Source organism: Oncorhynchus mykiss, chromosome 2, assembly GCF_013265735.2.
Source record: "Oncorhynchus mykiss isolate Arlee chromosome 2, USDA_OmykA_1.1, whole genome shotgun sequence".
Taxonomy (NCBI): domain Eukaryota; kingdom Metazoa; phylum Chordata; class Actinopteri; order Salmoniformes; family Salmonidae; genus Oncorhynchus; species Oncorhynchus mykiss.
In genome coordinates this window covers 63,146,455-63,172,613 of record NC_048566.1, presented here as the reverse complement: position 1 = coordinate 63,172,613, position 26,159 = coordinate 63,146,455, and the positions used below count along the sequence as shown (strand labels likewise).

General features: G+C 49.1%; 1 protein-coding gene across 6 annotated transcripts in view; it reads left to right on the top strand.

Moving 5' to 3' along the window:
- LOC110493507 (SRSF protein kinase 2) overlaps window positions 1-25,845 on the top strand; it is a 78,069-nt gene extending 52,224 nt beyond the window's left edge. For 2 of the 6 annotated variants that reach the window (XM_036952726.1, XM_036952731.1), the window contains 15 exons: window positions 5,781-5,932; window positions 6,933-7,041; window positions 7,441-7,528; window positions 7,640-7,727; window positions 8,361-8,467; window positions 9,100-9,265; window positions 13,739-13,764; window positions 13,928-14,240; window positions 14,560-15,471; window positions 15,640-15,755; window positions 15,899-16,006; window positions 16,820-16,889; window positions 21,387-21,479; window positions 22,061-22,153; window positions 23,315-25,845. In XM_036952726.1, coding sequence (XP_036808621.1) covers window positions 5,781-5,932; window positions 6,933-7,041; window positions 7,441-7,528; window positions 7,640-7,727; window positions 8,361-8,467; window positions 9,100-9,265; window positions 13,739-13,764; window positions 13,928-14,240; window positions 14,560-15,471; window positions 15,640-15,755; window positions 15,899-16,006; window positions 16,820-16,889; window positions 21,387-21,479; window positions 22,061-22,153; window positions 23,315-23,499 — 2,626 coding nt within the window. In that variant the 3' untranslated portion in view covers window positions 23,500-25,845. The remainder of the gene's footprint in view (window positions 1-5,780; window positions 5,933-6,932; window positions 7,042-7,440; window positions 7,529-7,639; window positions 7,728-8,360; window positions 8,468-9,099; window positions 9,266-13,738; window positions 13,765-13,927; window positions 14,241-14,559; window positions 15,472-15,639; window positions 15,756-15,898; window positions 16,007-16,819; window positions 16,890-21,386; window positions 21,480-22,060; window positions 22,154-23,314) is intronic. The other 4 variants (XM_036952729.1, XM_036952751.1, XM_036952750.1 and 1 more) reach the window with 4 other exon arrangements.
- Window positions 25,846-26,159: the final 314 nt, after the last annotated feature.

Here is a 26,159-nt window from a genome sequence, read left to right as displayed (position 1 = left end):
TAGGGGAAGGGATAGAGGCTAGGGGAAGGGATAGGGACTAGGGGAAGGGATAGGGGCTAGGGGAAGGGATAGAGGCTAAGGGAAGGGATAGGGGCTAGGGGAAGGGATAGAGGCTAGGGGAAGGGATAGGGGCTAAGGGAAGGGATAGAGGCTAGGGGAAGGGATATGGGCTAGGGGAAGGGATAGGGGCTAGGGGAAGGGATAGGGGCTAAGGGAAGGGATAGAGGCTAGGGGAAGGGATAGGGGCTATGGGAAGGGACAGAGGGGAGGGGGTAGGGGCTAGTGGAAGGGATAGGGGCTAGGGGAAGGGATAGAGGCTAGGGGAAGGGATAGGGGCTAGGGGAAGGGATAGAGGCTAGGGGAAGGGATAGGGGCTAGGGGAAGGGATAGAGGCTAGGGGAAGGGATAGGGGCTAGGGGAAGGGATAGGGGCTAAGGGAAGGGATAGAGGATAGGGGAAGGGATAGGGGCTAGCGGAAGGGATAGAGGCTAGGGGAAGGGATAGAGGCTAGGGGAAGGGATAGGGACTAGGGGAAGGGATAGGGGCTAGGGGAGGGATAGAGGCTAAGGGAAGGGATAGGGGCTAGGGGAAGGGATAGAGGCTAGGGGAAGGGATAGGGGCTAAGGGAAGGGATAGAGGCTAGGGGAAGGGATAGGGGCTAGGGGAAGGGATAGGGGCTAGGGGAAGGGATAGGGGCTAAGGGAAGGGATAGAGGCTAGGGGAAGGGATAGGGGCTAAGGGAAGGGATAGAGGCCAGGGGAAGGGATAGGGGCTAGGGGAAGGGATAGGGGCTAGGGGAAGGGATAGAGGCCAGGGGAAGGGATAGGGGCTAGGGGAAGGGATAGAGGCTAGGGGAAGATATAGGGGCTAGGGGAAGGGATAGAGGCTAGGGGAAGGGATAGTGGCTAAGGGAAGGGATAGAGGCTAGGGGAAGGGATAGGGGCTAGGGGAAGGGATATGGGCTAGGGGAAGGGATAGGGGCTAGGGGAAGGGATAGAGGCTAGGGGAAGGGATAGGGGCTAGGGGAAGGGATATAGGCTTGGGGAAGGGATAGAGGCTAGGAGAAGGGATAGGGGAAGGGATAGAGGCTAGGGGAAGGGATAGGGGCTAGGGGAAGGGATAGAGGCTAGGGGAAGGGATAGGGACTAGGGGAAGGGATAGGGGCTAGGGGAATGGATAGAGGCGAGGGGAAGGGATAGAGGCTAGGGGAAGGGATAGAGGCTAGGAAAAGGGATAGAAGCTAGGGGAAGGGATAGAAGCTAGGGGAAGGGATAGAGGCTAGGATAAGGGATAGGGACTAGGGGAAGGGATAGGGGCTAGGGGAAGGGATATAGGCTAGGGGAAGGGATAGAGGCTAGGAAAAGGGATAGAAGCTAGGAAATGGGATATAAGCTAGGGGAAGGGATAGAGGCTAGGGGAAGGGATAGAGGCTAGGAAAAGGGATAGAAGCTAGGAAAAGGGATAGAAGCTAGGGGAATGGATGGGGGCTAGGGGAAGGGATATAGGCTAGGGGAAGGGATAGGAAAAGGGATAGAAGCTAGGGGAAGGGATAGGGGAAGGGATATAGGCTAGGGGAAGGGATAGGAAAAGGGATAGAAGCTAGGGGAAGGGATAGGAAAAGGGATAGAAGCTAGGAAAAGGGATAGAAGCTAGGAAAAGGGATAGAAGCTAGGGGAAGGGATAGAAGCTAGGAAAAGGGATAGAAGCTAGGAAAAGGGACAGAAGCTAGGGGAAGGGATAGAAGCTAGGGGAAGGGATAGGAAAAGGGATAGAAGCTAGGAAAAGGGATAGAAGCTAGGGGAAGGGATATAAGCTAGGGGAAGGGATAGGAAAAGGGATAGAAGCTAGGAAAAGGGATAGAAGCTAGGGGAAGGGATAGAAGCTAGGGGAAGGGATAGAAGCTAGGGGAAGGGATAGAAGCTAGGGGAAAGGATAGAGGCTAGGAGAAGGGATAGAGGCTAGGAGAAGGGATAGAAGCTAGGGGAAGGGATAGAAGCTAGGGGAAGGGATAGAGGCTAGGAGAAGGGATAGAGGCTAGGAGAATGGATAGAAGCTAGGGGAAGGGATAGAGGCTAGGAGAAGGGATAGAAGCTAGGGGAAGGGATAGAGGCTAGGGGAAGGGATAGAAGCTAGGGGAAGGGATAGAAGCTAGGGGAAGGGATAGAAGCTAGGAAAAGGGATAGAAGCTAGGAAAAGGGATAGAAGCTAGGGGAAGGGATAGGGGAAGGGATAGAAGCTAGGGGAAGGGATAGAGGCTAGGGGAAGGGATAGGAAAAGGGATAGAAGCTAGGAAAAGGGATAGAAGCTAGGGGAAGGGATAGAAGCTAGGGGAAGGGATAGGAAAAGGGATAGAAGCTAGGAAAAGGGATAGAAGCTAGGGGAAGGGATAGAAGCTAGGGGAAGGGATAGGAAAAGGGATAGAATCTAGGAAAAGGGATAGAAGCTAGGGGAAGGGATAGAACTAGGGGAAGGGATAGGAAAAGGGATAGAAGCTAGGAAAAGGGATATAAGCTAGGGGAAGGGATAGAAGCTAGGGGAAGGGATAGGAAAAGGGATAGAAGCTAGGGGAAGAGATAGAGGCTAGGAGAAGGGATAGAAGCTAGGGGAAGGGATAGAGGCTAGGGGAAGGGATAGAAGCTAGGGGAAGGGATAGAGGCTAGGGGAAGGGATAGGGGCTAGGGGAAGGGATAGAAGCTAGGGGAAGGGATAGGGGCTAGGGGAAGGGATAGGGGCTAAGGGAAGGGATAGAGGGGAAGGGATAGGGGCTAGGGGAAGGGATAGAGGCTAGGGGAAGGGATAGGGACTAGGGGAAGGGATAGGGGCTAGGGGAAGGGATAGAGGCTAAGGGAAGGGATAGGGGCTAGGGGAAGGGATAGAGGCTAGGGGAAGGGATAGGGGCTAAGGGAAGGGATAGAGGCTAGGGGAAGGGATATGGGCTAGGGGAAGGGATAGGGGCTAGGGGAAGGGATAGGGGCTAAGGGAAGGGATAGAGGCTAGGGGAAGGGATAGGGGCTATGGGAAGGGACAGAGGGGAGGGGGTAGGGGATAGTGGAAGGGATAGGGGCTAGGGGAAGGGATAGAGGCTAGGGGAAGGGATAGGGGCTAGGGGAAGGGATAGAGGCTAGGGGAAGGGATAGGGGCTAGGGGAAGGGATAGAGGCTAGGGGAAGGGATAGGGGCTAGGGGAAGGGATAGGGGCTAAGGGAAGGGATAGAGGATAGGGGAAGGGATAGGGGCTAGGGGAAGGGATAGAGGCTAGGGGAAGGGATAGAGGCTAGGGGAAGGGATAGGGACTAGGGGAAGGGATAGGGGCTAGGGGAGGGATAGAGGCTAAGGGAAGGGATAGGGGCTAGGGGAAGGGATAGAGGCTAGGGGAAGGGATAGGGGCTAAGGGAAGGGATAGAGGCTAGGGGAAGGGATAGGGGCTAGGGGAAGGGATAGGGGCTAGGGGAAGGGATAGGGGCTAAGGGAAGGGATAGAGGCTAGGGGAAGGGATAGGGGCTAAGGGAAGGGATAGAGGCCAGGGGAAGGGATAGGGGCTAGGGGAAGGGATAGGGGCTAGGGGAAGGGATAGAGGCCAGAGGAAGGGATAGGGGCTAGGGGAAGGGATAGAGGCTAGGGGAAGATATAGGGGCTAGGGGAAGGGATAGAGGCTAGGGGAAGGGATAGTGGCTAAGGGAAGGGATAGAGGCTAGGGGAAGGGATAGGGGCTAGGGGAAGGGATATGGGCTAGGGGAAGGGATAGGGGCTAGGGGAAGGGATAGAGGCTAGGGGAAGGGATAGGGGCTAGGGGAAGGGATATAGGCTTGGGGAAGGGATAGAGGCTAGGAGAAGGGATAGGGGAAGGGATAGAGGCTAGGGGAAGGGATAGGGGCTAGGGGAAGGGATAGAGGCTAGGGGAAGGGATAGGGACTAGGGGAAGGGATAGGGGCTAGGGGAATGGATAGAGGCGAGGGGAAGGGATAGAGGCTAGGGGAAGGGATAGAGGCTAGGAAAAGGGATAGAAGCTAGGGGAAGGGATAGAAGCTAGGGGAAGGGATAGAGGCTAGGATAAGGGATAGGGACTAGGGGAAGGGATAGGGGCTAGGGGAAGGGATATAGGCTAGGGGAAGGGATAGAGGCTAGGAAAAGGGATAGAAGCTAGGAAATGGGATATAAGCTAGGGGAAGGGATAGAGGCTAGGGGAAGGGATAGAGGCTAGGAAAAGGGATAGAAGCTAGGAAAAGGGATAGAAGCTAGGGGAATGGATGGGGGCTAGGGGAAGGGATATAGGCTAGGGGAAGGGATAGGAAAAGGGATAGAAGCTAGGGGAAGGGATAGGGGAAGGGATATAGGCTAGGGGAAGGGATAGGAAAAGGGATAGAAGCTAGGAAAAGGGATAGAAGCTAGGGGAAGGGATAGGAAAAGGGATAGAAGCTAGGAAAAGGGATAGAAGCTAGGAAAAGGGATAGAAGCTAGGGGAAGGGATAGAAGCTAGGAAAAGGGATAGAAGCTAGGAAAAGGGACAGAAGCTAGGGGAAGGGATAGAAGCTAGGGGAAGGGATAGGAAAAGGGATAGAAGCTAGGAAAAGGGATAGAAGCTAGGGGAAGGGATATAAGCTAGGGGAAGGGATAGGAAAAGGGATAGAAGCTAGGAAAAGGGATAGAAGCTAGGGGAAGGGATAGAAGCTAGGGGAAGGGATAGAAGCTAGGGGAAGGGATAGAAGCTAGGGGAAAGGATAGAGGCTAGGAGAAGGGATAGAGGCTAGGAGAAGGGATAGAAGCTAGGGGAAGGGATAGAAGCTAGGGGAAGGGATAGAGGCTAGGAGAAGGGATAGAGGCTAGGAGAATGGATAGAAGCTAGGGGAAGGGATAGAGGCTAGGAGAAGGGATAGAAGCTAGGGGAAGGGATAGAGGCTAGGGGAAGGGATAGAAGCTAGGGGAAGGGATAGAAGCTAGGGGAAGGGATAGAAGCTAGGAAAAGGGATAGAAGCTAGGAAAAGGGATAGAAGCTAGGGGAAGGGATAGGGGAAGGGATAGAAGCTAGGGGAAGGGATAGAGGCTAGGGGAAGGGATAGGAAAAGGGATAGAAGCTAGGAAAAGGGATAGAAGCTAGGGGAAGGGATAGAAGCTAGGGGAAGGGATAGGAAAAGGGATAGAAGCTAGGAAAAGGGATAGAAGCTAGGGGAAGGGATAGAAGCTAGGGGAAGGGATAGGAAAAGGGATAGAATCTAGGAAAAGGGATAGAAGCTAGGGGAAGGGATAGAACTAGGGGAAGGGATAGGAAAAGGGATAGAAGCTAGGAAAAGGGATATAAGCTAGGGGAAGGGATAGAAGCTAGGGGAAGGGATAGGAAAAGGGATAGAAGCTAGGGGAAGAGATAGAGGCTAGGAGAAGGGATAGAAGCTAGGGGAAGGGATAGAGGCTAGGGGAAGGGATAGAAGCTAGGGGAAGGGATAGAGGCTAGGGGAAGGGATAGGGGCTAGGGGAAGGGATAGAAGCTAGGGGAAGGGATAGAAGCTAGGGGAAGGGATAGAAGCTAGGAAAAGGGATAGAAGCTAGGAAAAGGGATAGAAACTAGGGGAAGGGATAGGGGAAGGGATAGAAGCTAGGGGAAGGGATAGAGGCTAGGGGAAGGTATATAAGCTAGGGGAAGGGCTTTGAGATGGAATCAGGTCTTAAAGTGAAATGGCATCCAGCTATGAATGTCTGTTTGACCGCAGTGATGGTTGTAATTGTTGTGAGTACACAAACCAATTCAGGTTGTAACAGTATTTCTCTCTTCCTCTCTCTCTCCGTCAGGCCTGAGACCCAGCAAAAAGCCCCAGTGTCTGCCCCCCCTCTCCCGCCGCCCCCTCCACCCCCTCCTGAGCCGGCTGTCCCCCCAGAGCCAGAGGAGGAGATCCTAGGCTCTGACGATGAGGAGCAGGAGGACCCCGCAGACTACTGCAAAGGTGGAGGAAGACACACACACCTATGACAATCACACACATCACTCGTCTCCTTCCCCTTTCTCTCTACCTTTTGGACTCTCTGACTCACTGACTCACACACACGCGCACACACACGCAGGCATACACACATGCCCGCATACAACCCCCCCTCCCCAGACTCATAGCTGTTACCCCATACCCCAATACACTTAAGCCCGTATCTTGTTCTCCTCTCTCGCTCTCTAGCTCCCTCTCTTTCTCTCTCTCTCTCTCCCGCTCTCTCTCTTTCTCTCTCTCTCTTTCTCTGTCTCTCTCTTTCTCTGTCTCTCTCTCTTTCTCTGTCTCTCTCTCTTTCTCTCTCTCGCTCTCGCTCTCTCTCTCGCTCTCTCTCGCTCTCTCTTTCTCTCCCTCTTACTCTATCTCCTTTATCTTCCCTGGGTTATAATGTAATTTGTAGCAGTGTGACTCTTGCCAGCAACTCTGTATGCTTGGCACCAGCACCAAGGCTCAAGGTTGTTGTCTGTGCCAAGAGGGAGTGGCCTCTTCACCGAAGAGACACATAGCTCTAAGGAACTGGGGAGACTCTTCTCCCATAGGGTTTACGTCTGTCTATCTTTCCATCGCTCTTCCCCTCTTTCTCTCATTCGTCCTCTATATCCCTCTCCCACAGGGTTTCACGGGATTGGCTGAAGACTGAAGATGCTGTCGCTGTGTCTCTCCTCCTCTAGCCTCCTCTCATTTTCTCTGTTTTAATCCCCCCCCCCCTCCCCCCACTAATGGCATAATTTCAGATTGTCTCAAAGTATCAGTATCCTTATTGTCTAGATCCACTTTAACACTCTCTCTCCGTCTCTTCCTCTCTCTCTCTTCCTCTCTTTCTCTTCCTCTCTCTCTCTCTCTCTTCCTCTCTCTCTCTCTCTCTCTCTCTCTCTCTCTCTCTCTCTCCGTCTCTTCCTCTCTCTCTCTCTCTCTCTCTCTCTCTCTCTCTCTCTCTCTCTCTCTCTCTCTCTCTCTCTCTCAGGTGGATACCATCCGGTGAAGATAGGGGACTTGTTCAACGGGAGGTACCACGTAATACGCAAGCTGGGCTGGGGTCACTTCTCCACCGTGTGGCTGTGCTGGGACATCCAGTGAGTCACACACACACACACACACACACGCACACACACACACACACACACACACACACACACACACACACACACACACACACACACACACACACATAGCAGTAGCAGCTGCAGTGTAATAACACATAGTGCCAAAGTGTTAACAGTATTAGTGTCAGAATATCACCTTTCACTAGGTTACATCACACATCTGGCCCATATACTCACTTCGCCCCAATTCAATCACTTACACAGTAAAATCCCCCCCCCCCCCCCTCCTGCAGGTTCAGTCATAATGTCTTTGCTATGAAACCATTACCAGTAAGCATCATTGGTTCACGTCCAGTGTTGAATAGCTAGCTCCGTTGTAGTCAATAATGTTAAGGATGACGCTGTATGTGACACTGTTTGCTGTTTCAGGGTGAAGAACTTTGTGGCGATGAAGGTGGTGAAGAGTGCTCAGCACTACACAGAGACAGCCCTGGATGAGATCAAACTGCTCAGATGTGTGAGTAGGGGACTCCGGGTCATCAAAATGTATGTGTGGGACGTTTGTGTGTTTCCCCATGTGTTTCTCACACCTCTCTCTCACACACCCTCCGTCCTCATCCCTCTCCAGGTGAGAGAGAGTGACCCCTCTGACCAAAACAAAGAGATGGTGGTTCAGCTGATAGACGACTTCAAGATCTCTGGAATTAACGGAATACGTATCCTTATCAGCAGAGGGTGTGTATGTGTGTCAGGGTTTCCGTTAGCTAGTAATAGCCGGCTTTTGGCCGATACATTTTTTTGAAAAGCCGATAAATAAAATTGCTGCCTGCCAATTGTCCTGGAAAAGAAGAAAGAATCCCATTGCAAAATAATGCTTTTTAGCATATTCATTGATAAAAAAAATACCAGTCGATGTAAATACATTTGTCTGGTCATGCTTATTGGTCTATAGGGCAATTTGCATAATTGAGTGGAATTAAATTGGCGTGCGGGTACAGTGTATTTCTTATGCACCTTGTTTGTCGCACGCGTACAGATGCAGAGCCTTTGAGCGTAAAATATGTCAGGCAGCTCCAGAGCTGCTGCTACAGCATCTCGTACCGCGAATGGAAATGCAACACACCGTTACACACCGCTTTGCAATGACCTGGAGGCCGAATGCATTTTGATAACATATACTTAACTGTTTGAAGCCTGAACATTTTACTACATATAATGTAGTAATGTGTGTGTGTGTATTCATGAGTGCAGAAACATTTAGAAAACAGTGCAGAAACGTTCTGTTTGTTACCTATGACTTCCTCTATGTGTATTATAAAGCCGTGGTCCTCCTTGACCAGCTGTCCCAGATGTGTGTATGGTGTTTGAAGTTCTGGGGCACCACCTTCTAAAATGGATCATCAAGTCCAACTACCAGGGTCTTCCTCTACCCTGTGTCAAGAGTATTATCAAACAGGTATGCCACACACACACACACACACACACGTTCACCAACACCTGAACACACATCCTCATCAATATCCTTTCACACATACACTCCCTACACACACACATTCACACGTCACATTCACTTCCATCAACACTCTTTATTAGCACCATCAGAGAGGAACGCTAGGGATTTCCCGAGCCAGAGGCAGTACCTCAGGCCAGGCCAGGGTAGTACATGTTGTTGACTTCTCAAGGCCTTCACAGGCATTTCCCCTTCCCCCTTAAGAGCAGAGCAGCATGTGGACTGAACTTATCCCCTCATCTCTGCTGCTGCTCACGCAACTAAGCCGCTGTTTCTCCTACTTGAAAGGCCCACTGAAGATGAATAGAAACTGTTCTCAACTTCAATGCAAAGCGCCTGAAAACAAACACGGGCAACTGTGCAACCCCCCCCCCCCACACACACACACACACACACACACACACACAAGCACGTGTCAACAACAAACAGAAAAACAACAGCAGCCTTGTCCCAAATGGAAGATGACTAAGATGAAAGGAATGGTTCATTTGGCATTGCATCGGTGCGTGTTTAATCTGGGATGGGTTTGTTTTTGTGTGTGTGTGCGTTTGGGCACGCTTGTGTTCCTGTGTGTGTAGGTTCTGCAGGGCTTGGACTACCTCCACAGCAAGTGTAAGATCGTCCACACGGACATCAAGCCGGAGAACATCCTGATGTGTGTGGACGATGCGTTTGTCCGCCGCATGGCCGTGGAGGCCACAGAGTGGCAGAAGGCCGGGGCGCCCCCACCCTCTGGATCAGCAGGTAGGGTAAAGACCAGTGGGCACTGCCCACCTCCCCTCACTCTCTTTCTCTGTAGAAGAAAATATCTGAATAATTATAACCCAAAATCACAGTTTTTTCCTAAACCATCTGGCAAACTTTGAAGGTGAACTATCCCTTTAAGCTACTGTATATACAAATATCAGTGGTGGGAAAAAGTACCCAGTTGTCAAACTTGAGTAAAAGTGAAGATACCTAAATAGAAAATGAAAGTCACCCAGTAGAATACTACTTGAATAAAAGTATTTGGTTTTAAATATACGTAAGAATAAAAAGTAAATGTAATTGCTAAAAAAAAAATATATATATATATATGTAAATATCAAAAGTAGAAAAATTCCTTATATTAAGCAAACCAGAAGGCACCATTTTCTTGTATTTTTCATTTACGGATAGCCAGGGGCAAACTCCAACAATCAGACATCATTTACAAATGAAGCATTTGTGTTTAGTGCGTCTGCCAGATCAGAGGCAGTAGAGATGACCAGGGATGTTCTCCCGATAAGTGTGTAAATTGGACCATTTTCCTGACCTGCTAAGCATTGAAAATGTAACCAGCACTTTTGGTGTCAGCGAAAATGTATGGAGTGTAAAGTACAGATATCCAAAACAGATACCTACTTAAGTAGTACTTTAAAGTATTTTTTACTTAAGTACTTTACACCACTGCCAAATAGTTAGTTATATTGTAGCCTCGTCCTCATTTCAGACTGAAGTGTTTTGGGAGTTAAACAGTGAATAGTGAATTGAATGACTTGTGGGTGTTCTTCCCTAAAGCCGTGTAGAGATCTGTACTTGACCTCAGGTTCAGTCTTTGTTGAATCAGTGCATGAGAGTCCAATCCATTATAGACCGTTTGATTATTATTGCTGAAAGACGAGATACAGTGCCTTGCGAAAGTATTCGGCCCCCTTTGAACTTTGCGACCTTTTGCCACATTTCAGGCTTCAAACATAAAGATATAAAACTGTATTTTTTTGTGAAGAATCAACAACAAGTGGGACACAATCATGAAGTGGAATGACATTTATTGGATATTTCAAACTTTTTTAACACATCAAAAACTGAAAAATTGGGCGTGTAAAATTATTCAGCCCCTTTACTTTCAGTGCAGCAAACTCTCTCCAGAAGTTCAGTGAGGATCTCTGAATGATCCAATGTTGACCTAAATGACTAATGATGATAAATACAATCCATCTGTGTGTAATCAAGTCTCCGTATAAATGCACCTGCACTGTGATAGTCTCAGAGGTCCGTTAAAAGCGCAGAGAGCATCATGAAAAACAAGGAACACACCAGGCAGGTCCGAGATACTGTTGTGAAGAAGTTTAAAGCCGGATTTGGATACAAAAAGATTTCCCAAGCTTTAAACATCCCAAGGAGCACTGTGCAAGCGATAATATTGAAATGGAAGGAGTATCAGACCACTGCAAATCTACCAAGACCTGGCCGTCCCTCTAAACTTTCAGCTCATACAAGGAGAAGACTGATCAGAGATGCAGCCAAGAGGCCCATGATCACTCTGGATGAACTGCAGAGATCTACAGCTGAGGTGGGAGACTCTGTCCATAGGACAACAATCAGTCGTATATTGCACAAATCTGGCCTTTATGGAAGAGTGGCAAGAAGAAAGCTATTTCTTAAAGATATCCATAAAAAGTGTTGTTTAAAGTTTGCCACAAGCCACCTGGGAGACACACCAAACATGTGGAAGAAGGTGCTCTGGTCAGATGAAACCAAAATTGAACTTTTTGGCAACAATGCAAAACGTTTTGTTTGGCGTAAAAGCAACACAGCTGAACACACCATCCCCACTGTCAAACATGGTGGTGGCAGCATCATGGTTTGGGCCTGCTTTTCTTCAGCAGGGACAGGGAAGATGGTTAAAATTGATGGGAAGATGGATGGAGCCAAATACAGGACCATTCTGGAAGAAAACCTGATGGAGTCTGCAAAAGACCTGAGACTGGGACGGAGATTTGTCTTCCAACAAGACAATGATCCAAAACATAAAGCAAAATCTACAATGGAATGGTTAAAAAATAAACATATCCAGGTGTTAGAATGGCCAAGTCAAAGTCCAGACCTGAATCCAATCGAGAATCTGTGGAAAGAACTGAAAACTGCTGTTCACAAATGATCTCCATCCAACCTCACTGAGCTCGAGCTGTTTTGCAAGGAGGAATGGGAAAAAAATTCAGTCTCTCGATGTGCAAAACTGATAGAGACATACCCCAAGTGACTTACAGCTGTAATCGCAGCAAAAGGTGGCGCTACAAAGTATTAACTTAAGGGGGCTGAATAATTTTGCACGCCCAAGTTTTCAGTTTTTGATTTGTTAAAAAAGTTTGAAATATCCAATAAATGTCGTTCCACTTCATGATTGTGTCCCACTTGTTGTTGATTCTTCACAAAAAAATACAGTTTTATATCTTTATGTTTGAAGCCTGAAATGTGGCAAAAGGTCGCAAAGTTCAAGGGGGCCGAATACTTTCGCAAGGCACTGTATATTGCTAGTATCGGGAAGTATCTGTCTCACAGTTTCAGTAGTTTGCAGTATAGTAGTAGGTATTGCTTCTGATCAGCAGTACCCTGATGTGTATCAGTATATCTGTCACAGCATTAATGAATCTGTTCATCAATCGGACGAATCAATCAGTTCGGCGGTCCCTTAGTTTGTTGCTTCATCTTGCCAGCCATCTTGGCAGAGAGGTTGCTTGAGAGGTCGCGGCTTCCCCACAAAAGCTAGCTGCTAGTGATTACGGAAATGTGCCTTTAGCAAGGAGAGAGAGGAGGACAGCGTGGGAAGCGGAGTTGCTAAGCGTTTTTTTTTTTATTTAGCCAGCTCACTCTTTGCTTCCACTCACATTCCCCTATTGTCTTAGGCCTGATGTTCCTTCAACATCCGCTTCAAAATGTACTGTTTGTTTGTCCTGTCACGTGTGTGTCACTAGCAGAGCCAGGGGTCAAGTAGTGTCGACATCACACGGCTGGACACTCAACTCATCCAATAGTATCCCTCGAAATTTGACAGCTCTAATTAGCCTTAATTCCATGCCTTACTTTTCTTCACAAATCTCAAATCTCTAAGTGTTCCATACACCGGTGGACACCACAGGAGGTTGGTGGCACCTTAATTGGGGAGGACGGGCTCGTGGTAATGGCTGGAGAGGTATAAGTGAAATTGTATCAAATACATCAAACACGTGGTTTCCAGGTGGTTGATGCCATTCCACTGGCTCCGTTCCAGACATTATTATGAGCCGTCCTCCCCTCAGCAGCCTCCTGTGACTGACACATCTTCAGACTCCACACACACCTATGAGTCAGGTGGGAATGATGAGGGCTGTATGTGGGCATTGTGTAACACATGGAGAAAAGGTTGATTACTATGGATCTAGGACAAGGGAATAAAGCCGTCTGGAATTACTGTGAATACATCCTCCTTTCAACTCACACAGTTCACCCAAGGATTGGGTATGCATTCTCATCGACGGGGCTGCAGTGGAGCAGGTTGAGAGCTTCAAGTTCCTTGGTGTCCACATCACCAACAAACTAACATGGTCCAAGCACACCAAGACAGTCGTGAAGAGGGCATGACAATGCCTTTTCCCCCTCAGGAGACTGAAAAGATTTGTCATGGGTCTTCAGATCCTCAAAAGGTTCTACAGCTGCACCATCGAGAACATCCTGACTGGTTGCATCACTGCCTGGTACGGCAACTGCTCGGCCTCCGACCGCAAGTTACTACAGAGGGTAGTGTGTATGGCTCAGTACATCACCAGGGCCAAGCTTCCTGCCATCCAGGAACTCAACACCAGGCGGTGTCAGAGGAAGGCCCTAAAAATTGTCAAAGACTCCAGCCACCCTAGTCATAGACTGTCCTCTCTGCTTCCGCACGGCAAGCGGTACCGGAGCACTAAGTCTAGATCCAAGAGGCTTCTAAACAACTTCAAGACTCCTGAACATCTAGTCGAATTGCTACCCAGATCGATTTGCATTGCCCCACCCCCCTCTCCACACCACTGCCACTCTCGGTTGTCATCTATGCATAGTCACTTTAATTAACTCTACCTACATGTACATACAACCTCAACTAACCGGTGCCCCCGCACATTGACTCTGTACCGACACCCCCCTGTATATATTGTTATTTTTTACTGCTGCTCTTTAATTACTTGTTACTTTTATCTCTTATTCTCATCCGTATTTTTTGAAACTGCACTGTTGGTTAAGGGCTCGTAAGTAAGCATTTCACTGTAAGGTGTGTGTGACTAATATGTGACTAATACCATTTGACTTGATTTTTCATTTGAAGTCTTTAACAGGGTCTAAAAGATATGAGGTCTTATTCAGGGGGTACATATTACACAAGAGTGTGCGAGGGATGATCTGTTTGAAGTTGAACTTTCTCCAGACTCTGACTTTGTATGACTCTTGTTTCATCCCCAACAGTCAGCACAGCACCACAGGTCAAACCGGTGAGTGGCCGAACGTTTTGTATTCACCTCATAAACAGAGGAAAAAAACTGATTATGCTGTCCAATGTTTTTTCAAACTAATTGCAGTCGCTCAACAAATGGGCCAGTGTGTCACTAACTGTAATAGACCCCTCCTGTCCTCTTCCTCTCTCCTCTCCTCTAGGTGGGGAAGATCTCGAAGAACAAGAAGAAGAAGCTGAAGAAGAAGCAGAAGCGTCAGACCGAGCTGTTGGAGAGACGCATGCTGGAGATCGAGGCCCTGGAGAAAGAGGCTGAGAAACAGAGGGCCACAGAGGGCCCCGAAGGTGAGGGGTTGACCCACTCCCCAAAACACGCACCCCGCAACGCGGCACTGGGGCCCGCCGTCGCACTGGGTGAGAGCGATGACGACGATGATGACGATGAAGAGGATGGAGACGAGGAGGAGGAAGGAGAGGCGGAGAGGGAGAGGCCTACCAGGCTAACCAATCACACCTGTGAGTTGATGTGGTTTGACTGTCAATCAGTGTGGTGGTGGTGGACATTCCCTCAATGTGTTGGTTATTCACGCATTCAGTAGTGTGTGTGACTCAGAGCTGTGTGGAATGGGAGTGAATGAGAACTGGAGGAGGATGGGCCCGCCTCCAACCTTTCACACTAGGTCTTCTAGAGAGGAGCAATGCCAGGCTGATTCATAAACAACTACAGTCTAACCGAAGCTCAATCTCGCTCTCTCTTTCTCCCTCTTTCTTTCTCCTCTCTCTCCCTTCTCTCTTTTTCACTCCTCCACTCTTTATCTCCCCCTCCGCCTTTCAGGTGCTGCCCTACCCCAGGAGCAGTCAGAGGTTCCCCCCATGCCAGAGGCAGCAGCAGAGCAGGAGGGGGAGCCCACCCCCAGCCCTGCTCCAGAGACAGAGACACAGACCCCCACACCCACTCCCACCACACCTGGGGATGGCAACACAGCCAATCCAGAGGGCCAGGCCGAGGAGGAGGAGGACGAGAAGGAGGATTGGAAAGAGGCCGTAAAGGAAGAGAAGGAGGAAGAGGAGGAGGATGGGGAAGAGGATGAAGAGGACTTGGTTACAGCTCCGGCCGAGCCGCCACCAGCGCTAGAGAAAGAGGAGAAGGAGTTGAGAACAGAGGAGGAGGAGAAGGGTGAGGAGACCAAGGAGCAGGAAACGGACAAAGAGGAAGAGGACGACGACGACGATGACGACGATGATGATGATGATGATGATGAGGAAGAAGACGATGACGCCGATGAAACAGAGACGGGCGCTGACGACCTCAGCAACTCCACCTCCACCGCCACGGGCCAGAACAACAACACCCACAAAACCAACGGCCACGTCCTACTGGGGGGTGAGGAGAGGGAGAGGGAGAGAGGTCCCAGAGCCAACCATCCAGTCCCTACCTCCTCCCCCATCCATCTGCACTGCCCCCTGGTGGAGTCAGAGTTCAGCTGCACGGACAGGGACCAAAGCTCCCTCAGCTCCTTCTATGAGCTCTTCAACGGCGAGGTGGTTACACCAGGCCTGACCAACGGGGCGCAGCGCCACAGGGGCACGGCGCCACGCTTCCCTGAGTTGCCGCTGGACCCCGACCCGGGAATCCCCGTCACAGGGGGCGGAGCTGGTCAACCGGGGGGCGCGACCTCCCCTCACAGCCCCACTGCTGACCGCAGCCGTACTGTGTCGTTGTCTAGCACTGGGGACATGCCTAAAGGTGAGGCGTTTCTCCCTTTCTCTCTCTCTCTCTCGTTCACTCTCTTTCGCACACATGTATGAACAACACAGATGTGCAGGTACAGTACATGGAGTCACAGAGACACACATTTGCTGTACATAATCTGCCTGTCCTTCTCGACAACATTAACCCGTTTATCTAAACTAGATGATGTGGTTCTAGCCAAGGCCAAAGCAGCAGACCTCCTGGTCAACCCCCTGGACCCCCGCAACGCTGACACACTCCGAGTCAAGATAGCTGACCTGGGCAACGCCTGCTGGGTGGTAAGACGTGTGTGTGTCTGTCTGTGTGTGTGTGTGTGTGCGCGCGTGCGTGCGTGCGTGCCTGTGGTGTTTTACAATAAAGTCATTAGCATTATAAACATAGGTCGTTAAACTATCTCCTTCCTCTCCTTTCTCTTTCCCAGCACAAGCACTTCACAGAGGACATCCAGACCAGACAGTACCGCTCCATAGAGGTCCTGATAGGAGCTGGCTACAGCACTCCTGCTGACATTTGGAGCACCGCCTGCATGGTGAGCACACACACACACAGACACACACACACACACAGAGACACACACACACACACAGACACACACACACAGACACACACACACAGACAGCAACACACACACACAGACACACACACACAGACACACACACACACACACACAGACACACACACACAGACAGAAACACACACACACAGACACACACACACAGACACACACACACAGACAGCAACACACACACACACAGACACACACACACAGACACACACACACACAGACACACACACACACACACACAGACACACACACACAGACAGAAACACACACACACAGACACACACACACAGACACACACACACACACAGAGACACACACACACACACACAGACACACACACACAGACACACACACACAGACAGCAACACACACACACAGACACACACACACAGACACACACACACACACACACACAGACACACACACACAGACAGAAACACACACACACAGACACACACACACAGACACACACACACACACAGACACACACACACAGACAGCAACACACACACACACAGACACACACACACAGACACACACACACACACAGACACACACACACAGACATAAACACACACACACACACACACACACACACACACACACACACACACACACACACACACACACACACACACAGAGACACACACAAAGACACACACACACACAGACAGACACACACACACACAGAGACACACACACACACACACACACACACACACACACTCAAACAAACACAGTGCTGATGGATGATCCTGTCCTATGTGTGTCCTGCAGGCGTTTGAGCTGGCTACAGGAGACTACCTGTTTGAGCCCCACTCTGGAGAGGACTACTCCCGGGATGAGGGTCAGTCTCTACATACATCATGCGTTTCCGAATGGTTCAGACTCATACTAAACCTAATACGGCGTAATACTGCACTTTATTGATCTACGCATGATTACAGTGGTAGAGGATTCAGCTGTTTTAATATTTGCTGTTGTTACCATTGATTTTGAAGGTGTTTAGACTGAGTAACCGTGTAGTTACAGCTGTTGTTGATCTGTCGTTTTGAGATTTGCTCAACTGAATTAAGTGATAGCACTTAGTACGATGGTAATACCTTGTAGTACTAGCAGATTGGAGATAGTATAACGGCTACATTTGAAATACTTTGTATTGCAACGGGCTCAAAGTAGAACATTCTTGAACGGGTTAAAGATGTCACAACAGATTTTAGTATAGCCCCCTCTAGTTTTCCTATCCACTAGTGTCTCTCTCTCTATCCTCACCTTCTACATCTTTACCCTCACTCAACCTATCCCCGAATCTACATCTATACCTGACCTGACTCATCCCGCCTTGTCACGCCCTATCCTCGTATTCACATCCACACTCCCTACAGCTCCCTATCCTCGTATTCACATCCACACTCCCTACACCTCCCTAACCCCGTATTCACATCCACACTCCCTACAGCTCCCTATCCCCGTATTTACATCCACACTCCCTACACCTCCCTATCCCCGTATTTACATCCACACTCCCTACACCTCCATATCCCCGTATTTACATCCACACTCCCTACACCTCCCTATCCCCGTATTTACATCCACACTCCCTACACCTCCATATCCCCGTATTTACATCCACACTCCCTACACCTCCCTATCCCCGTATTTACATCCACACTCCCTACACCTCCATATCCCCGTATTTACATCCACACTCCCTACACCTCCCTATCCCCGTATTTACATCCACACTCCCTACACCTCCCTATCCCCGTATTCACATCCACACTCCCTACACCTACCTATCCACCGTATTCACATCCACACTCCCTACACGACCCTATCCCCGTATTCACATCCACACTCCCTACACCTCCATATCCCCGTATTCACATCCACACTCCCTACACGACCCTATCCCCGTATTCACATCCACACTCCCTACACCTACCTATCCACCGTATTCACATCCACACTCCCTACACGACCCTATCCCCGTATTTACATCCACACTCCCTACACCTCCATATCCCCGTATTTACATCCACACTCCCTCCCCCTCTTTATCCCCGTATTTACATCCACACTCCCTCCACCTCCCTATACCCGTATTTACATCCACACTCCCTACACCTTCCTATCCCCGTATTCACATCCACACTCCCTACACCTCCATATCCCCGTATTTACATCCACACTCCCTACACCTCCATATCCCCGTATTTACATCCACACTCCCTACACCTCCCTATCCCCGTATTCACATCCACACTCCCTACACAACCCTATCCCCGTATTTACATCCACACTCCCTCCACCTCCCTATCCCCGTATTTACATCCACACTCCCTACACCTCCATATCCCCGTATTTACATCCACACTCCCTACACCTCCCTATCCCCGTATTCACATCCACACTCCCTACACCTCCCTATCCCCGTATTTACATCCACACTCCCTCCACCTCCCTATCCCCGTATTCACATCCACACTCCCTACACGACCCTATCCCCGTATTCACATCCACACTCCCTACACCTACCTATCCACCGTATTCACATCCACACTCCCTACACGACCCTATCCCCGTATTCACATCCACACTCCCTCCACCTCCCTATCCCCGTATTCACATCCACACTCCCTACACCTCCCTATCCCCGTATTTACATCCACACTCCCTACACCTCCCTATCCCCGTATTTACATCCACACTCCCTACACCTCCCTATCCCTGTATTTACATCCACACTCCCTACACCTCCCTATCCCCGTATTCACATCCACACTCCCTACACCTCCCTATCCCCGTATTTACATCCACACTCCCTCCACCTCCCTATCCCCGTATTCACATCCACACTCCCTACACGACCCTATCCCCGTATTCACATCCACACTCCCTACACCTACCTATCCACCGTATTCACATCCACACTCCCTACACGACCCTATCCCCGTATTCACATCCACACTCCCTACACCTCCATATCCCCGTATTCACATCCACACTCCCTACACGACCCTATCCCCGTATTCACATCCACACTCCCTACACCTACCTATCCACCGTATTCACATCCACACTCCCTACACGACCCTATCCCCGTATTTACATCCACACTCCCTCCACCTCCATATCCCCGTATTTACATCCACACTCCCTCCCCCTCTTTATCCCCGTATTTACATCCACACTCCCTCCACCTCCCTATCCCCGTATTTACATCCACACTCCCTACACCTTCCTATCCCCGTATTCACATCCACACTCCCTACACCTCCCTATCCCCGTATTTACATCCACACTCCCTACACAACCCTATCCCCGTATTTACATCCACACTCCCTACACCTCCCTATCCCCGTATTTACATCCACACTCCCTACACCTCCCTATCCCCGTATTCACATCCACACTCCCTACACCTCCCTATCCCCGTATTTACATCCACACTCCCTACACAACCCTATCCCCGTATTTACATCCACACTCCCTACACCTACCTATCCACCGTATTCACATCCACACTCCCTACACGACCCTATCCCCGTATTCACATCCACACTCCCTACACCTCCATATCCCCGTATTCACATCCACACTCCCTACACGACCCTATCCCCGTATTCACATCCACACTCCCTACACCTACCTATCCACCGTATTCACATCCACACTCCCTACACGACCCTATCCCCATATTTACATCCACACTCCCTACACCTCCATATCCCCGTATTTACATCCACACTCCCTCCCCCTCTTTATCCCCGTATTTACATCCACACTCCCTCCACCTTCCTATCCCCGTATTCACATCCACACTCCCTACACCTCCCTATCCCCGTATTTACATCCACACTCCCTACACAACCCTATCCCCGTATTTACATCCACACTCCCTACACCTCCCTATCCCCGTATTTACATCCACACTCCCTACACCTCCATATCCCCGTATTTACATCCACACTCCCTACACCTCCCTATCTCCGTATTTACATCCACACTCCCTACACCTCCCTATCCCCGTATTTACATCCACACTCCCTACACCTCCATATCCCCATATTTACATCCACACTCCCTACACCTCCCTATCCCCGTATTTACATCCACACTCCCTACACGACCCTATCCCCGTATTTACATCCACACTCCCTACACCTCCATATCCCCGTATTTACATCCACACTCCCTACACCTCCCTATCCCCGTATTTACATCCACACTCCCTCCACCTCCATATCCCCGTATTTACATACACACTCCCTACACCTCCCTATCCCCGTATTTACATCCACACTCCCTACACCTCCCTATCCCCGTATTTACATCCACACTCCCTACACCTCCATATCCCCGTATTTACATCCACACTCCCTCCACCTCCCTATCCCCGTATTTATATCCACACTCCCTACACCTCCATATCCCCGTATTTACATCCACACTCCCTACACCTCCATATCCCCGTATTTACATCCACACTCCCTACACCTCCCTATCCCCGTATTTACATCCACACTCCCTACACCTCCATATCCCCGTATTTACATCCACACTCCCTACACCTCCCTATCCCCGTATTTTCATCCACACTCCCTACACCTCCCTATCCCGCTCATCCTCTATACCGGCTCACTCCTGGCCCCCACTCCCCACCCGCCCCCATGCTGTCCATCACGAAGCCCTAGTCCAGTTGACCTCCTGCACACTGTCACCTCAACCCTCTTGTTGACCTCATGTCCAGCTATCCACATTTGACTCCATAAATACCATTCTAACAATATTACACCACCACATACTTCACCAAAAGGGACTTGAACGATAATTCACCATACTATCGACATGAATGGCATGTAGTCCATATGTACGGACAGATACTGCCATGATATCTTCATTGACGACAATGAGAGCCACCATATTTGGGGATGAGTCTCTCAGATTCAAAGATAATAGATGCATGTCTCTCTACTCCAAACCCACGGCACTCTCTACTCCATCTCACCACCTCTGGTGTGGGGTCACTAACACTGAGCTCTCTGTCTCTCCCTTTCACTCTTTCCTCCTCTTCCCACCTCTGCCTTCCTTACTTGTCCTACTTTCTTGTTCTCCTTTTCCTCTTTCCTTCCTTCCTTCCTTCCTTCCTTACTTCCTTATTTGCTTCCTTCCCTCTCGTCATCTCAATCCCCCGGTTCCTTGTCCTCCTTTTCCGCTCTCCTTTATCTTTTCACCCTATTCTCCCTCTCTCCTTCTCCTCCTTTCCCTGTTCCCCTTCCTCCTTGCTCCCTCTCTCCTCTTCCTCCCCCTCCTTCCTCCTTTCTCCCTCTCTCCTCTGTAGACCATATAGCCCACATCATTGAGCTGCTGGGCGTTATTCCACGGCACTTTGCGCTCTCTGGAAAATATTCCCGGGAGTTCTTCAACCGAAGAGGTAGCACCAGGGAAAGTTCTGGTGGGACGGAGACACACAGACGCCCGAGCACACACAGTGACTCAGACAGACAGACAGACATGAATATAGACACAGTGGAATGGGAATTGTATAAGCAATAAGGGGTTTTGCAGCAAGTTGCCTGGCTGCCAAGACACACCAGAGGAGGCTGGTGGTAGGAGCTATAGGAGGACGGGCTCGTTGTAATGGCTGGAATGGAATCAATGGAACGGAGTGTTTGATAGCATTCCATGATTCCATTCCAGCCATTACAATGAGCCCATCCTCCTATAGCTCCTCCCACCAGCCTCCTCTGGTGTGCACAGCTGTTCAAGACCGCACTTGAAGCAGGAACAATATGTCTGTTTGCTTTATTTCACATATTTAGTCATAGCCCTCTCCAGTACCTTCTGGAGAGACTTACTGTCCCGTCAGTCAGTCTGTCCGTCTATCAATGTGGTGTCTCCAGGTAGCAGTGTGTCCATCCATCCCTCCAGTGTGTGTGTGTGTGTGTGTGTGTGTGCATGCTGTAATGCCGTGCCTGTTCTCTTGTGGTGTGGGCTGTGGCGGCCGGGGTTCAGATCACATCGCTCTGATCACGGAGCTTCTGGGGAAGGTTCCACGCAAAGTGGTCGCCGCCGGGAGGTACAGCCGAGAGTTTTTCTCCAAGAAAGGTAACGTCATGACGAGGTACTACCCCAACGAGGCAGACAGGAATACAGTATTTATCTCTACATTTTAGTACATGTAACAAAGCTAGTCGTCGGTAGTATTCGAGTAGTGTGTCCACCTAGAAATACAAACAGTACATCCATCAGAAAATGTGCGCTTTCAAGCTTTGGTTATAAATATCTTGCTAGTTTCACCAGTATTAGCATAGTAACTTTATCCCTACCTGTACATATCTACCTTAATTACCTTGTACTCCTGCTCATCAACTCGGTTCTGGTACCCCCCCGTGTATATAGCCAAGTTATCATTACTCATGGTGTATTTATTCCTCATGTTATTATCTTTGTATTATTTTTCTATTTTTCTCTCTGCGTTGTTGGGAAGTAAGCATTTCACTGTTAAGTGTACGCCTGTTGTTTACGAAGCATGTGACAAACAAGATTTGATTTGAGCCACTTGACTGAGCTCTGAGTCCTATCCTCTACGAGTCTACGGCCTGTCTACCAATCTATGTGTGTTACCTCTGTGTCTCTCCTTGGTAAGTGTCTGTGTCTTTAGAAACGGTATGCTTACCCTGCTGCTAGCCTGCTTCTCTCATGTTCCAGTCATGGGGCTCTAATATTCTGATTACAGCTCCTTTTCTTTGATGTTCTCTGTCTCTCTCCCTCCCTCGCTCTATCAAAGGTCTCGTCTGGTGTAAAAGGATGTCTTAATTCATTCTCCTTTTATCTCTCTATGGTCTTAATGTGTTCTGACGGACTCAGTCGCTTGCTACTCCAGGCCCTTGATTTGCCTTTCTTGGGCCGTGTCTCAATAGTCTTCAGCTTGTGTCCTTTCCTTCATCTATGGTACACTGTAAGTAATGTTAAATAATGAGAATAATTACAGTGAAAGCGATGTGAGGAAGCCTTGCTTCCACCAATTCAGTGTAGATGAAAGCAAAGAGACATGGGAAGGATGCCACTGTGGAGTATTGAGATGCAGCCCGGGTTCTACTCTCTCTTCTCTGTCCCTCTCTTAATCTCTCTCGCTTCTCTCTCTCTCTTTCTTGCTCTCTCACTCTTTCTCTCTCATGGTTAGTCTTTACAAATCATAGCTCTTTAACTAATTACTCTTCCTTTCTCTCTCTCTATTTCTCTCTCTCTCTCTACCTCCCCCTGTAGGTGAGCTGAGGCACATCACCAAGCTGAAGCCCTGGTCCCTGTTTGATGTGTTGGTGGAGAAGTACGGCTGGGCCCCTGAGGATGCCGGCCACTTCACCCACTTCCTGCTGCCCATGCTGGAGATGGTCCCCGAAAAGAGGGCCTCGGCTGGGGACTGCCTCAGCCACCCCTGGCTCAACTCGTAGCGGCACCAGCCCCCCCCCCCCCCCCCCCCTAGTGGCAGCCTCCACACACTGCTCAAAGCTAGGCACTCAAGACTGGGGGGAGAGGGGGGAGGAGGAGAGGGAAATGGGAAACTTTCTTGGTCCTGCCCTGCCCTGCCTCGCCCTGAGCCCCCCCCCCCCCCCCACACACACACACACACATAGGCATGCACACATGTAAAACAGACACCCGCAGAGCCTCAGCAGGTAGAAACCACAAGGTTGTCATAGACCAGATAGAGAAAAGCTGCTCCTCTGCGGTCCTCCCCATAAGTCCCATACAACCCCTCACAGGAGGAATAGAGCGGCCCAGGAATGGAGTTGGACGGAGTTAAACTTCCACGATTATAGACAGGTAGGACAGAGATCCCTGCACAACATGGGGAGCAGCCATGGTCAGGACTGTGTCTTCCAAGACATCTCCTACTTAGAAAGGCCATGCAGTCTGAACAGAAACTAACCGGCTCATATGAATGGGTTCTCTGCAATGTCCTGACCAGTCTTATCCTGAACCTAGACCTGTCCTCCACTCTGGGTTTCAAATTGGAAGTCAATGAGCACCTCTATCAGAATGCTGACTGTGTGATAGCTCCATCTGCCTGACCTTACAACAGCACAGCCTAAACCTGCTGAGGCAGAAGTGTGTGTATGTGTGTGTGTGTGTGTGTGTTATTAATCTGGGTCTGCACTGCACATTCTGTAGGTGCAACAGGCAAGTGTATGTACGTCCCTCTCCTACAAAGGCGCAACAAGACTTCCAAATTAGGAGTCGGCCCTTCACATTACTCCTCTCATTCCTCTCCAGCCCCTGCCCCCCTCCCTCACTCTGTAGGAGTACTGTGCCCCCCCCTGCCCAGGACTGAAGCAGTGTTGTTGAACTGTTTACATCCCCCCCAAAGACCCAGTCCCCTGCCCTGTTCAGCCCCCCTAGCCACCCAGCCAACAACACAGCTCCAGTCCCATCCCCAGCCACCAGCCACCAGGGTGCCCCAGAACTGAACTGCTACCACACAGACAGACATACAGACAGACAGGGCACGGAACAAACAAAGATCCTAAAGACTGATGCTCGATGAGCCGGACTGCTTGATCTGTAAAGAGTTTAACTGTAGGGTAAAGGAGTGAAGTGTACGGAGAGGCTGATTAACAGGAAGGTGTGATGATGGTAATGATGGACGGATGTTACTTAAGAGTTGTACATTTCATTGGTTTGTTTGTTTTAGTTTTCTTCCTGTCTTTTTATTTCAAAAGTGAAAGGAGTCACCTTTTTGGTGCCCCGTGTGAGGTTATCCAAAGTCCATTTTTTCCTTTTTCGAATCCTCCCTCCCTTTGACATTCCTGATTCAGTCACACCATTCCTGACCTCTTTTCCTCTTTATCCTTAAAACAAGAACAATCCTTATGAGTCCCTGTGGCGTGGCACGTTTACCAGATATGATTATTCCCCCCTGTAACCTTCACAGGAAACCCTCAAACTTGATCCTTAGCTTCTCCAGAAGGGGTTAGTCAAATGGAGGTTGCACTTGTCTTTGTAGATGTTGTTCAGGGATATATCTTTGTACATAACTCTGAGATCCGGCTCTGGAGATAAGACCGACTTACAGAAATGAAGAAAAAAAAAACACATGCATCATTCCTAAAAGAGGCTGTCACATGGACATGGATCTGTCCTCCAGAGCAGACAGTGGCGAGAGGCTGAGCCATTCTGGAGGCCACCAGAATATCAAACTGTGCCACCCTGTGGCTGATGAGGGTACTGCATTCCTGCACACTGCAGCGCCTCTCAGTGCCAATGCTTCTACGTTCCACTCCACTTCTCTCTCTCTCTCACACTCATCACAATTAGTCCAGTTGCCTATTTTTCGCAATAAAATAAAAATGAGTATAAGTAAATGGTGAGATATTTTTTAAAATATTTAATTAATTTAAAGAAGAAAAAAAAAGATACAAAAATGATCTGGTTGTTGTGAAAGTGACCGAATCTCGTCCTGTTGAGGTGATTGTGTTTGTCTGTCTTAGAGATGTTATTTCTTTTGTAATTATTATTGTTATATTATTATTACTGTAATTGATCTGATTAGTTATTTTTTACTCAGTTGTCACCTCTTCCTCCCCTCTTACATGAACAGTGCTGCTCTATTTGGACTTGTGACGGTGATGAAATTGATCAAACATTTTTGCAATAATAGTAAATTATGATTTTTTTTGCACCAAAAGCTCCTGATCTCACTCTCAGCCATGCTGACTGTTCTTCCTGACATCGACAGAATCGCGTCTCTTTTCTGTGTTTTTCATTGACAGATTTAATAAAATTGTAAATTAATGGAGTCTTGATGTGGTCTTTGACAGTTCACAGCAGTTTTCACTAAATACTACTAATATTGTAACTTGTGTATTGAGGATAAGAGACAAAAGCTGAGATTTTGATGCATTTTCAAACCAGCCTTGAGACATGCATATAAAATATATATTCACTAGCGAGTGTAAAAAGATGACAACAAAAAAAACTTCAAAATGGCAATGTGTTGTTATCACTCAGAATGCTGAGGTCAGTTGACTTGACACACCTTATTACATTCTAATACTCACATTATTCTAACTGCATGACATTGCATTATTCTAATTGCACGCTGAAAGATGAT